The 13,912-nt window shown below is 44.5% G+C and overlaps 1 protein-coding gene across 3 annotated transcripts; it reads left to right on the forward strand.

Annotated features, from left to right (window-relative positions):
* The first annotated feature begins 3,943 nt into the window (after window positions 1–3,943).
* LOC119318178 lies at window positions 3,944–7,369 on the forward strand. Of its 3 annotated transcripts, none has more exons than XM_037592692.1 (6): window positions 3,944–4,209; window positions 4,323–4,451; window positions 4,533–4,628; window positions 4,705–4,971; window positions 5,690–5,877; window positions 6,548–7,369. In XM_037592692.1, the coding sequence occupies exons 1-6, from the start codon at window positions 4,041–4,043 to the stop codon at window positions 7,127–7,129; spliced, it is 1,431 nt and encodes a 476-aa protein (XP_037448589.1). In that variant the 5' UTR covers window positions 3,944–4,040; the 3' UTR covers window positions 7,130–7,369. The 3 variants fall into 3 exon arrangements, with proteins under 3 accessions (XP_037448589.1, XP_037448594.1, XP_037448599.1); XM_037592697.1 differs by having other exon boundaries at window positions 4,326–4,451; XM_037592702.1 differs by having other exon boundaries at window positions 6,574–6,734.
* Window positions 7,370–13,912: the final 6,543 nt, after the last annotated feature.

Here is a 13,912-nt window from a genome sequence, read left to right on the forward strand (position 1 = left end):
GTATTTTAATGCATGTTTATCATGGTTTACCGAGGCATGTGGAAATCGAGACGTGTGTTGCACGTGCAAGCTTACTAGTATCTAGAACAGATAATGTGAGAAACGACTACGAGAAGAGCACCATCTTCCTGCTGCGTCCACAATGCGATGTCGAGGTCTTTTTTCCCCCCACAATGTCGTAATTTTATCCTACAAAATATGCAAAAGGTGCAAATTGAACCCGTGACCAGTTGTTATGGATGGCCCGTACTTACCACGGGATTCAGGCATCCTCTGCAAAAGCGCACTGTGCAGTACATTCGCTATTGTGTGGACCTCTGCACCCACATGTCATCGGTACTATAGAACCAACCCTTTGTTTCGCGACCTCCTCTGGCGCTCCCACAGGCGGCAGGGGAGGAAACCCTAGCCGCCGCCGAACCGCGACCTCCTCCCCATCCCCCCCCCTCGCCGCCGCCAGGGCATGCCGGCGGGCGAAGCCCACCCGGCATGGGCGGCGGCGGGGCGCTTTCTCCTTCTCGCGAGGCGGGATCGCCGTGGGGCGATCTACCCTGGCCGGAACGCGACATTGTGTGGGGCGCGGCGATGCTGGGCTGCCACGGTGGCGGGCGTGGAGGGCTGCATGAGGCGGGCTGCGTGCTGGTGATGGTTATGGCGGCCCGTGGTCAATCTGCCGGATCTGGACGACGCGGGGGCAGTGGCACCAGTGCTAGGCAGAGTCGGGCGAGATCCCCTTCGGGCTGGCATCCGTGGTGCACGCGGTTTTGCTGATTGCTCACGCGGATTCGTCTTGTTGCTTGCGCTTGGCCTTCTGGATCGGCGCCGAGGCATGTCGGGGAGGCATCCCCGGGGTGCTCGTGATGTGCTATTGGTGGCTGTGTTTGGCCTGGCGTCGGGTGCAGTTACTGACGGCGGTGGAGTCCGACGGCCCTTCTCGGCATGGAGGCGGGACATGGCAGTGGTGGTCATCTCCTCCGTCGGAGGTGGTCGGCCTGAGGCTGGGTGGTCGGATCTCCAGATCCGTCATCTAGTCTCGGCTACGAGTTGGGGAAACATGGTTGCCGGTGAAAACCGAGCCGACGGCGGGCGATGGCGGCGTTCTGCGCCATGACCTTGATGAAGGCATCGTTGTGTAACTGTTGTCGACCCACTCGTGTTGTTCCGGGGGAAACCCTAGATCTGGTCTTCCAGATCGGACGATGGCGATACTACAGTGTCGTTTCTCTCTTGGGAGTATCGTGTGTGGAGCAGCGCCGGAAGACAGAGGTAGGAGGTGGAGCGTCTTTGTCTTGCACGGAGCTTCGGTGGAGTTGTCAAGTCATGCCTGGCCGACAGATGCTACGCCGAGTCATGCCTGGTTGGCAGGTGCTACACACGACAGATCTTCCAGAGTCTTCCCGTTAGGGCGGATGAGCGTAGGGCGGTGGCGTTGTTGGGCGTCGTGGTGGCGTCAACGGATGTCCAGACTGACAAGGACGATGCGGATATCTCTCCTGAAGATGGGTCAGTGGTCCGATGATGATGGCGGCTTCTAAAATGTGTGCATCTGGTGTGCGCTTTAGGTAGACTGCACCGACTGTTGGTCTCGATACGTTATGTGGATGGATCGGCGACGACACCGGTTTTAGATATAGGGAGTGAGAGCACTCCATATTATCGAGTTTGTAGATGTGAGTGGTGGCTTTGGGTGGATTGATGTATGTTATTGTCAGATCTTTATGAAATAATTAATAAAGATGGCTGCATGCATCGATTTATGCAGAGTCCGGGGGTTGAACCTCCTTTTCTAAAAACAAATGCAGTACTGCAGAGATCTCCACCCGTTACCACAACACCCACGACTAGTTTCTTGTTATGTGAGAGTTGCCATGGCCATTTAACAATACACCACTGTCTATATTTGAAACATTTGATAAATGTGTTTATAGTTGGTGGTGAGATAAACGACTAACCAATGGTAAGCAAATTTACCATCCAGTAACCAAATCCTTGGGCGCCACGCAAGGCCAGCTACCTTCCAGGTGTTAATATGCATTTTTAACTATACAATAATCAAATACTATATATAATATACATTTTTTGTTTTAGTTCATACATCATTTAATTCTAATATTCATGTACATAAAATCAAATCTCTTCAAATATATTGCAACTGATTCCTGCAATAATGCGCAAGGCGTTATCTAGTTTAAAATTGTTTTTTAGATATCCAAATTTTAGACTTGCCATTGGAGATGCTAACCGACAAGCGGTATTACCTCCAAAACGACCAATATTAGCTAGATTATCAACTATTCTATGATCACGTACTAATTTCACAGGAGTAAGCTATAGTAATGTCAAGTGATGCTTGATTTCACTCATCAAGTGTCCATAAGCAAATTGATTGAGCCAGGGGTAACAATTCAAACATTATCGAGGACCCTGTCCAACAGCCCCCGCGTCGTCCCCTCTAGGGCTACTCGGGCGGCACCCAAACCCTAGCCGCTGGGGGCGCTATCTTCCTCTTCCCCTCCCTCCGCCTCCGCCAGAGGACGCCTCCGGGCTAAGCCCGGAGGCCGACGGTGGTGGTGGAGGACTCCCACTCTCCCACGTCTTAGGGGTGATGCGGGGCCCCTAAACGCGTGGTGGCGCGGCCAATCCAATCTATGCGGCGCGGCGGCGATGGCTGTTACAGGCGGCGATGTGGTGACCGGCCCTGCCTCGGGCGGTATCAGCTGCAGGCATGGCACGTAACTGTATCGGGAAGGATGGTGGCTACGGTCGGCGACGGCGCGCCATCGGGTGTCGGATCGGCGGAGGCGGCGTGGAGGGCCTGGTGGACTGTTCGGCGGCGCCTCTGATCATATCTGATCTAGTCGGTGCAGCCGGCGGTGGTGGCCATCCCCTATGTCGGAGGTGGTCGGCATGAGGCTGGATGGTCAGATCTCGAGATCCGTCATCTAGTCCCGGCTGCGAGTCGGGAAGACAGAGTTGCCGGTAAAAACTGAGCTGATGGCACGCGATGGCGGCATTCTGCGTCGTTAGCTTGATGAAGGCATCGTCGTGTAACTTTTGTTGACCCACTCATGCTACTCCGGGGGAAACTCTAAGGTCTGGTCTTCCAGATCGGATGATGACGGCACTGCAGTGTCGTTTCTCTCTTGGGAGCATCGTTTGTGGAGCAGCGCTGGAAGATAGAGGCAAGAGGTGGAGTGGCTTCGTCTTGCACGGAGCTTCGGTGGAGATGTCAAGTCATGCCTGGCCGGCAGGTGCTACGCTATGTCATGCCTAGTCAGCAGGTGCTACGCGCGACAGATCCTCCAGAATCTTCGCGTCTGGATGGAGGAGCGCAGGGCGGTGGCGCCGTGGTGGCATCGACGGATGGACGAACTGACAAGGGCGATTCGGATCTCTCTCCCGAAGATGGGTCAGCAGTTCGATGATGATGGTGGCTTCTAAAATGTGTGCATGTGGTGTACGCTTTAGGTCTGCTACACCGGCTTTAATTCCGATACGTTATGTGGATGGATCAACGACGACACCGTTTTAGATATGGGGAGTGAGAGCACTTCAAATTATCGAGTTTTGTAGGTGTGAGTGGTGGCTTCGGGTGGCTTGATGTATGTTTTTGTTAGACATTTGTTGAATAATAAATAAATATGGCCGTATGCATTGATTGATGCAGAGGCCGGGGTTTAACCTCCTTTTCAAAAAAAAGAAAAAGTCATTAAAAATGTTCGTTAAAATTAAAAAAATATTCATTATTTTGAAATCGCGGCGAACATTTTTTTGAATTCTGAGAATCAGAACTTTTCTCGAAATCTCGAAACAGTTGAGACTCTCTCTCCGAGAAAACAAAAAAATGGGAGACGCGAAGCACACGCAACCGGGCCGGGCCTTGGGCCCTTTCATGTACTACCTCGAAAGAAAGAAAAAAGAAAAACAAAACGTCCCAATTCCCCACACCCGCAACCGCGAGCAGAAATCCCTAACCTGTCCCGACCCAACTCGCCGCCGCCGCCGCCGCCGCGCCGTCGCCAAGGAACCCTAGCGTGTTGATGGCATCGACGGAGGAGCAAGTCTTCCTTGGATCGAGGAACCTGTCGTATCACAGCGCCCACTACCCCGACGCTAGCGCCGATTGGGATTACCCGGAAGACCCAGGCGATCGGCGGGAGGGGGTGGAGGTTGCCGAGCTCCATGACCAGCCGGCGCGCATGAGCACCTGTGCGTATATCATGCATCTCCACTCTTCGTTAATACTCTTAGTCGTTGATCTTGTTTCCGCCAACTCAATTAGTCGTTGATCAAATTTCTATTTATCTATTGCAACTGAGCAGCAGATTCAGATCCATGTGAAGTCGCCAGGCGTGCCTTGGACCTCATGTTCCCGCGGGAGGAAGACAGCGATGACTGCTGGAGCACCTGGAGCGCACGGGAGGAGGGCAGTGATGACGACGATGAACAAGGTAGCCGATTCTCCCTGCCGACGTCTTCCATAAGTAATTAACTATCCGTAGATCCTAGATTTACATTGATTGATTCTGTAGGAGAGGAAGGAGTCGATGACTGTAGCACACAGGAGGGCAGCGATTATGAAGACGACGGCAATTGTCAAGTGATACTAGCCGAGACAAACTGTCCAGGTAGCTGCTGATTCTCTCAACAGATAAAACAAAAATATATATTTATCTGCTGAGCTGTTCTACATCAATTCTTCAGGAAAGCTCTACCCCAAGAGCGAAGCAGATGACATAGATGACAAATGGGTACATAGGTACTCCCAACAGCTTAATGAACACTCGAAGCTGTGCAGTGAGATTATGGCTCTGGGAGTTTATGATGATGATTATGATTATGATTATGATGATGATGATGCTCCTCCTTGCCCCGTCTATCCCATGAGAGTGTTCCCTGACGCAACAGGTGCCTGCGTCCTTGGGCTCAACTGCCACCATCGTGTCTACAGGACCCATGACACTTCTACCAGTAAGTGCTGTTTGCCATTCGTTCATTCCTAGTAATTAATTCATCTGCCGTTGTGATATACTGACTAGCACAATGCTCGTGCGTTGCTACGAAACCATAAAAAAATGAGGAATTACTGGTGTTTTGCGGCTGTTGCATGGTTCACAATTAAAAAGAGTGTGAATGTAATAAAAAATCATGTTGCAGTCGCTAAAGAGTCTCGAGCGACCGTAGTAGGTCCTTTGCAAGATGTATAGTCAGATACATTTTGAATTTGGAACATAGGATAATGGGCGTTAGTAAGTTGAATGCACGATATTGTAGATTAGGTAGGAGGACAACATCTCTCGCCTAATTTGTTTGCCCTCTTCTGCTATGACATAGAACCGAAGAATTAGCTGGGCAGAGAAACTAAAATCAAAGACCATTATTTTGAATTGGAGGCATAGTTGCATTTATAATTTTTGTTTTTACAAGAGTGTCATTCTCACACTAGGGTAGCAGTGTATTTGTTTATTTGGGATAGGTCTCACACCTAGTAAAAGTTACATTTGTTTATTTATGTCTCTTGGAATGTTGCTAGTCCCACATGTGGGTAGTGCACAACTCCAACCTTTATAAGTAGGTCAGATATCTATGTATTTTGTTACCAACTTGCTTTTGTTTTCCCTAAAATAATAACTTGCTTTCGTTTTCCCTAAAATAATAACTTGCTTTTGTTCTCACTAAATAATTGCAGCTCCATCAACTCTTGGAGAGCGCACACCAAGTTACATGCTACAATTATTCTCCATGCGTCTATCAAGCTTTGAACCCTTGTATCCCATTAATGTGTATGGAATATTTGCCATTCGGGATTACTTGGACCCGCGACGGAACTACGTCTTTAACCGTCCCAGGGATAACGCTGTCACGATTGAAAAGAAGGTAATTAAGACTTCCTTTCCTCCTGAAGATAGTATGCTTGTTTTTCTTTCAGAAATGGTTGATTGATGTATTATTAAAACACTGATATTTATGTCAGTTTGGTTCTTTGATTTGTCTCCTTCATTACTCGCATCTATTAAAAGATGTGTGTGAGGTCAGGTTAATTTGTTTCTTCATGTTCAAAGGATCTGCTCTTTATATTGTTATAAGCATTAGATAGATGATCACATCAAGCCATCAGACCAGTTCTCAAAATTGGATATGATTATACTTTTACCACCAACATACAAAACTGGTCATCTTGTTAATATACTTCAATATAGACACTTACTCTATTTCTTTGTCGTTTTTTATTACACATGTGCAATTAAGACGGTTATAACTCCCAATCAGCTGGATAGTAGAGGGGCATTGGGTAATTATTGTGAGGTCCCTAGTGGTAATCTAATCTGATATGTCATAAATGTTGAGCAATTGATAAAACGGACACAATTGCATTAACTTGCATGTCTTGCATATGTAAAAAAAAACACCCTCAAGATGGGAGTATCACTCAATAGTTAATTTGAACATGTGCAAGTATATCTTACTGAGTTTGTTGTGTTGATACATGCTAATGTATGTGGAAGTGGATATCGCTTATTAGTTCTAACAAGCTGTTAAATCCTAGTGTTCCTTTGTCATACCACTTTGTAGCCCTTGTCGAGGAATGTATTTGTTGGATAAGGCTTTAGTAGAAGTTGATCTTTGGGTAAAGAAAGAAGGGGATGAATCAGATGACAAGCAACTACTTTCTGCATATGCTGAGATTGATATCCGGACTGAAGCTGATCTCATGCTTTATGAACGGATTTCTGGTGATAATTGCAATTTGGACTTGAAATATAAAGTCCTTTCAGAAAGTGTTGAGGCTGTAATACAAGTATATGCAAAGGTCGACCATCCTCACCATGTGTTGTTCACTGCTTTTAGCACCGGATATGATGACTATCCTCTTCGTGGGGTCGTGCTGTTTGATGACAAATTATTTGGCGAGGAAAAACTATTCAAGCATGTTGTCGCGGTAAAAGCAAATGAAGAACTGCATATTTTTTTAGAAGTGAACGGTTCAGTGTTCAAGTGGACTTTTCAAGATGAACATGTTGGAGCTGTTGTTTCTCCTGATGACTCAATCTTGGACTATGGCCATTTCTTCGTGAGGGTGTTGTTTGCTCCAAAGGATTGTCGGTTAAGCTCAGCTCCAACATTCTGACAGTGTCGCCATTGGCTGAAAGCCTGAAGCTCGTGAAAAAAAGTGATGTTGCTTTTCCTGGTCTTGTAATTGCGTAACAGTTGAATTTATCTTTTTAAGCCCTCTTAGGCAGACATCAGAAGTATTATATTTTTATAGCCTTAAACCCGTGAAAACAAGAGAAACTGTTGACTTATGTGGCCCATCTTTGTAATATGACTGCTGGAAACCTGAACATGTTCAAGTCCATTTCCTCTGTTATTTTCTCAGTCCCACTATTTTCCTTATAATTTGGATGAATCCTTGTTCTTTGCATGGTGTGTTCTACTTAGATAAGGATATCCTTGTTTTGTTCAAATTAAGTGTTTATTATACTCGGCTTATTGAGCAGATGTATTTGCCGATCAAATTTAAGTAAAACCCATCATTTGTTTTTTTCTTGAGCTTGCACAAGTTTCTCTTGTTTTCATGTGGTAATAAAGCAGAAGTTGAAATAGAACTGGAAATTCTCAACAATATAAAACAAAGAGTTTAATTACACCCATGGTACAAGAACCTGGAGCAATTTAACAGATACATACACAATCTTGAAACCCCCAAGAAGTAAGGGAAATACTTGCTATCTATAGTCTGATGAAAGGCCGACGTCAGATTGCATGTTCAATTTTCATCCCCTATCTCTCCTTGGGTGCTTTCTCAATCTCTGCTTGTAACCTATGCTTTCATGCTTAATAAAATTAGGAATGATTAACATACCACTTGCTAGTGTATGTAACTGTATGCTTCCATTCTTCTTTCTTATTGCTTCAAATTGTTATTGTGCTATCTTTCGGATGTTGCAGAAGCAAATTCTCTGGTCAATGGAAACATAATTATACAATGCGGTGACCTTAACGTGTCTTCCTCTCCCAAACGCCGAAAGATAGGAATTAAGTGCTTACGAGCCATTGTTCTATGTAAAGCATGTGTGGGGGCACATACCGCATAGTAGACAGAAGCAATGTCATAGGATATAGAAAACACAAACATGAGCATATGAAGCAGTGTAATATTTTTGCAACATGAAGGAAGCAAATGTATTGGTAGTCGAACACAAGTTATATGAGTAGATGAAGCACATATATATAGGACAAATGTTTCCTACAAGCAGTGGTAGTTACCATCACTTGCGTTTTGTATGTTGTATGTAGTATCTATCGAAACCGAGAGTATGTACATGTAGTATGTAGTATATAACAATGATTAGGTAGTATATATACTAATTTTTAGATAGTATATACCATTTTTTGAGTATGCTCTTTTTTACGTACAAATATGTACGTATTTCACAAATATAACAAAAACTATGGACTCATATGTAATTTTTTCATATAACTTGCTTTGAAATATCTTAGATATAATATACGAATATATTTAAAATGATAAAGTAGTATATATAGTACCATATGAAAAAAATTGCATATAAGCCCACGGTTTTTGTCATATTTGTGAAATACGTACATATTTGTACGTAAAAAACAGCATACTCAAAATATGGTATATACTACCTAAAAATTAGTATATATACTACCTAATCATTGTTATATACTACATACTACACGTACATACTTTCGATTTTGACGGATACTGCATACAACATACAAAATAGAAGTGGTGGTAACTACCACTGCTTGTAGGAAACATTTGTCCTATATATATATATATATATATATATATATATATATATATATATATGGGGCACAACCACAGTTTGAGCGCATAGCAAGGTGGATATCATTATAACATACCATGTACTGAATAGATGAGAATACAAGATAAAGGCTTACACTCGCCACAAGCTACAACATAAATACAACAATACATCAATACATAGCAATCATCATACAGAAGAGCAAGATCCGACAATGGATGAAATCAAACGGAAAAAGAAGAACGACATCCACCCTACGAACCCTAGGCTCCCAACCCAGAACCTATCCATTGATCGAAGAAGAAGAAGCAGAAGAAGAACTCCAAACAAGCAAGCATCGCTCTCTCGTCAAATCATCGTATAACCTGTACCTGCAACTGTTGTTGTAGTAATCTGCGAGCCACGAGGACTCAGCAATCCCATTACCATGGGTATCAAGACTAGCAAAGCTTAATGGGCATGGAATGGATAAGTGGTGAGGTTGTAGCAAGCGACTAAGCATTTGTATGGTGGCTAACTTACGAGTACAAGAATAAGATGAGAAACTACACAAACGATCGCAAACTAGTAATGATTAAGAAATGATTCTGAACTACTTACGTTCAAACAATGTTGGGGATCGTAGCAGAAATTTAAAATTTTCTACGCATCACCAAGATCAATCTATGGAGTAATCTAGCAACGAGGGAAAGGGGAACGCATCTACATACCCTTGTAGATCGCTAAGCGGAAGCGTTACAGGAACACGGATGAAGGAGTCGTACTCGTAGCGATTCAGATCGCGGTTGATTCCGATCTAAGCGCCGAACAACGGCGCCTTCGCATTCAACACACGTGCAGCCCGATGACGTCTCCCATGCCTTGATCCAGCAAGGGGAGAGGGAGAGGTTGGGGAAGACTCCGTCCAGCAGCAGCACGACGGCGTGATGGTGGTGGAGGAGCGTGGCACTCCAGCAGGGCTTCGCCAAGCACCGCAAGAGACGGGGAGGGAGATGGGTAGGGCTGCGCCAAGAGGGAGATGTTCTCATGTGTATGGCACCCCCAAACCCCCACTATATATATGGGGAAGGGAGGGGCTGAGCCCCCATCTAGGTTTCCACCCCTAGGGGTGGCGGCCAGCCCTAGATCCCATCTAGGGGGGCGGCCAAGGGGGAGAGAGGGGGGGGGCACCAGTAGGTGGGCCTTAGGCCCATCTGAGCCTAGGTTTTCCCCCTTTCCCTTCTCTCTTCGCCTTGGGCCCTGGTGGGGGGGGGGCGCACCAGCCCACCTGGGGCTGGTCCCCTTCCACACTTGGCCTACGCAGCCCTCTGGGGCCGATGGCCCCACCTGGTGGACCCCCGGGACCCTCCCGGTGGTCCCGATACGTTACCGATAGCACCCGAAACTTTTCCGGTGACCAAAACAGGACTTCCCATATATAAATCTTTACCTCCGGACCATTGCGGAACTCCTCGTGACGTCCGGGATCTCATCCGGGACTCCGAACAACATTCGGTAACCACGCGTATCTATTCCCTATAACCCTAGCGTCATCGAACCTTAAGTGTGTAGACCCTACGGGTTCGGGAACCATGCAGACATGACCGAGACAACTCTCCGGCCAATAACCAACAGCGGGATCTGGATATCCATGTTGGCTCCTACATGTTCAACGATGATCTCATCGGATGAACCACGATTTCAAGGATTCAATCAATCCCGTATACAATTCCCTTTGTCAACTGGTATGATACTTGCCCGAGATTCGATCGTCGGTATCCCGATACCTTGTTCAATCTCGTTACCGGCAAGTCTCTTTACTCGTTCCGTAACACATCATCCCACGATCAACTCCTTGATCACATTGTGCACATTATGATGATGTCCTACCGAGTGGGCCCAGAGATACCTCTCCGTCACACGGAGTGACAAATCCCAATCTCGATTCGTGCCAACCCAACAGACACTTTCGGAGATACCCGTAGTGCACCTTTATAGCCATCCAGTTACGTTGTGACGTTTGGTACACCCAAAACATTCCTACAGTATCCGGGAGTTGCACATTCTCATGGTCTAAGGAAAAGATACTTGACATTTAGAAAGGCTTTAGCATACGAACTACACGATCTTGTGCTAGGCTTAGGATTGGGTCTTGTCCATCACATCATTCTCCTAATGATGTGATCCCGTTATCAACGACATCCAATGTACATGGTCAGGAAACCGTAACCATCTATTAATCAATGAGCTAGTCAACTAGAGGCTTACTAGGGACATGGTGTTGTCTATGTATCCACACATGTATCTGAGTTTCCTATCAATACAATTCTAGCATGGATAATAAACAATTATCATAAACAAGGAAATATAATAATAAACATTTTATTATTGCCTCTAGGGCATATTTCCAACAGTCTCCCACTTGCACTAGAGTCAATAATCTAGTTCACATCACTATGTGACTGTAATGAATCAACGCCCATGGGGTTTGATCATATCTCGCTTGTGAGAGAGGTTATTAGCCAACGGATCTGAACCTTTCAGATCCGTGTGTGCTTTCCAAATCTCTATGTCATCTCCTAGATGCATCTACCACGCTCTATTTGGAGCTATTCCATATAACTGTTCTACTATACGAATCCGGTTTACTACTCAGAATAATCCGGATTAGTGTCAGAGTTTGCATCGGTGTAACCCTTTACGACGAACTCTTTTACCACCTCCATAATTGAGAAAATTCCTTAGTCCACTAGTTACTAAGGATAACTTTGACCGTTGTCTTGTGATCCATTCCTGGATCACTCTTGTACCCCTTGACTGACTCATGGCAAGGCACACTTCAGGTGCGGTACACAACATAGCATACTGTAGAGCCTACATATAAAGCATAGGGGACAACCTTCGTCCTTTCTCTCTCTTCTGCTGTGGTCAGGTCTTGAGTCTTACTCAATACTCACACCTTATGACACAGCCAAGAACTCCTTCTTTGCCGATCTATTTTGAACTCCTTCAAAATCTTGTCACGGTATGTATTCATTTGAAAGTACTATTAAGCGTTTTTGATCTATCCTTATAGATCTTGATGCTCAATGTTCAAGTAGCTTAATCCAGGTTTTTTTATTGAAAAACACCTTTCAAACAACCCTATATGCTTTCCAGAAATTCTACAGCATTTCTGATCAACAATATGTTAACAACATATACTCATCAGAAATTCTATAGTGCTACCACTCACTTCTTTGGAAATACAAGTTTCTCATAAACTTTGTATAAACCCAAAATCTTTGATCTTCTTCATCAAAGTGTATATTCCAATTCCGAGATACTTACTCCAATCCTTAGAAGGATTGCTGGAGCTTTGCATACTTGTTAGCATCTTTTAGGATTGACAAAACCTTCTGGTTGTATCACATACAACCTTTCCTCAAGAAAATTGTCGAGGAAACAATGGTTTTTACATCCTATCTGCAAGATTTCATAAATAATGCAGTAAATGCTAATATAATTCCAACAGACTCTTAGCATCGCTATGAGTGAGAAATTCTCATCGTAGTCAACTCCTTGAACTTGTCGGAAAACATCTTAGCGACAAGTCGAGCTTTCTTAATGGTGACACTTACCATCATTGTCTGTCTTCCTTTTAGAATCCATCTGTACTCAACAGCCTTACGACCATCGAGTAGTTCTTCCAAAGTCTACACTTTGTTTTCATACATGGATCCTCTCTCGGATTTTATGGCCTCGAGCCATTTGTTGGAATCCGGGCCCACCATCACTTCTCCATGTCTTATAGGTTCATTGTTGTCTAGCAACATGACCTCCAAGACAGGATTACCGCACCACTCTGAAGTAGTACGCATCCTTGTCGACCTACGAGGTTTGGTAGTGACTTGATCCGAAGTTTCATGATCACTATCATAAGCTTCTACTTCAATTGGTGTAGGTGCCACAGGAACAACTTCCTGTACCCTGCTACACACTAGTTGAAGTGATGGTTCAATAACCTTATCAAGTCTCCACCATCCTCCCACTCAATTCTTTCAAGAGAAACCTTTCCTCGAGAAAGGACCCGTTTCTAGAAACAATCACTTTTGCTTCCGGATCTGAAATAGGAGGTATAACCAACTGTTTTGGGTGTCCTATGAAGATGTATTTATCCGCTTTGGGTTCGAGCTTATCAGGATGAAACTTTTCCACACAAGCGTCGCAGCCCCAAACTTTCAAGAAACGACAGCTTAGGTTTCTCTAAACCATAGTTCATATGGTGTCATCTCAACGGAATTACGTGGTGCCCTATTTAAAGTGAATGCAGTTGTCTCTAATGCCTAACCCATAAACGATAGTGGTGATTCGATAAGAGACATCATGGTATGCCCCATATCCAATAGGGTGCATCTATGATGTTCGGACACACCATCACACTATGGTGTTCCAAGCGGTGTTAGTTGTGAAACAATTTCCACAATGTCTCAATTGTGTACCAAACTCGCAACTCAGATATTCATCTCTATGATCATATCATAGACATTTTATCCTTTTGTTACGACGATCTTCAACTTCACTCTGAAATTACTTGAACCATTCAATAATTCAGACTTGTGTTTCATCAAGTAAATATACTCAGTATCTACTTAAATCATCTGTGAAGTAAGAACATAACGATATCCACTGCGTGCCTCAGCACTCATTGGACTGCACACATCAAAATGTATTACTTCCAACAAGTTGCTTTCTTGTTCCATCTTACTGAAAATGAGGCTTTCAGTCATCTTGCCCATGTGATATGATTTGCATGTCTCAAGTGATTCAAAATCAAGTGAGTCCAAACGGTGCATCTGCATGGAGTTTCTTCATGCATATATACCAATAGACATGGTTCACATGTCTCAATCTTTTCAAAAACGAGTGAGTCCAAAGATCCATCAACATGGAGCTTCTTCATGCGTTTTATACCAATATGACTCAAATGGCAGTGCCACAAGCAGGTGGTACTATCATTACTATCTTATATCTTTTGGCATGAACATGTGGATCACTACGATCGAGATTCAATAAACCATTTATTTTAGGTGCAAGACCATTGAAGGTATTATTCAAATAAACAGAGTAACCATTATTCTCCTAGAATGAATAAC

This window comes from Triticum dicoccoides, chromosome 1B (genome assembly GCF_002162155.2).
Source record: "Triticum dicoccoides isolate Atlit2015 ecotype Zavitan chromosome 1B, WEW_v2.0, whole genome shotgun sequence".
Lineage (NCBI taxonomy): Eukaryota > Viridiplantae > Streptophyta > Magnoliopsida > Poales > Poaceae > Triticum > Triticum dicoccoides.

Coding starts and splice junctions, on each gene's coding strand:
- LOC119318178 (XM_037592692.1), top strand. CDS start 4,041: ATGGCATCGACGGAGGAGCAAGTCTTCCTTGGATCGAGGAACCTGTCG. Junction 4,972..5,689: donor GACCCATGACACTTCTACCA/GTAAGTGCTGTT, acceptor AAATAATTGCAG/CTCCATCAACTCTTGGAGAG. Junction 5,878..6,547: donor CTGTCACGATTGAAAAGAAG/GTAATTAAGACT, acceptor GTTAAATCCTAG/TGTTCCTTTGTCATACCACT.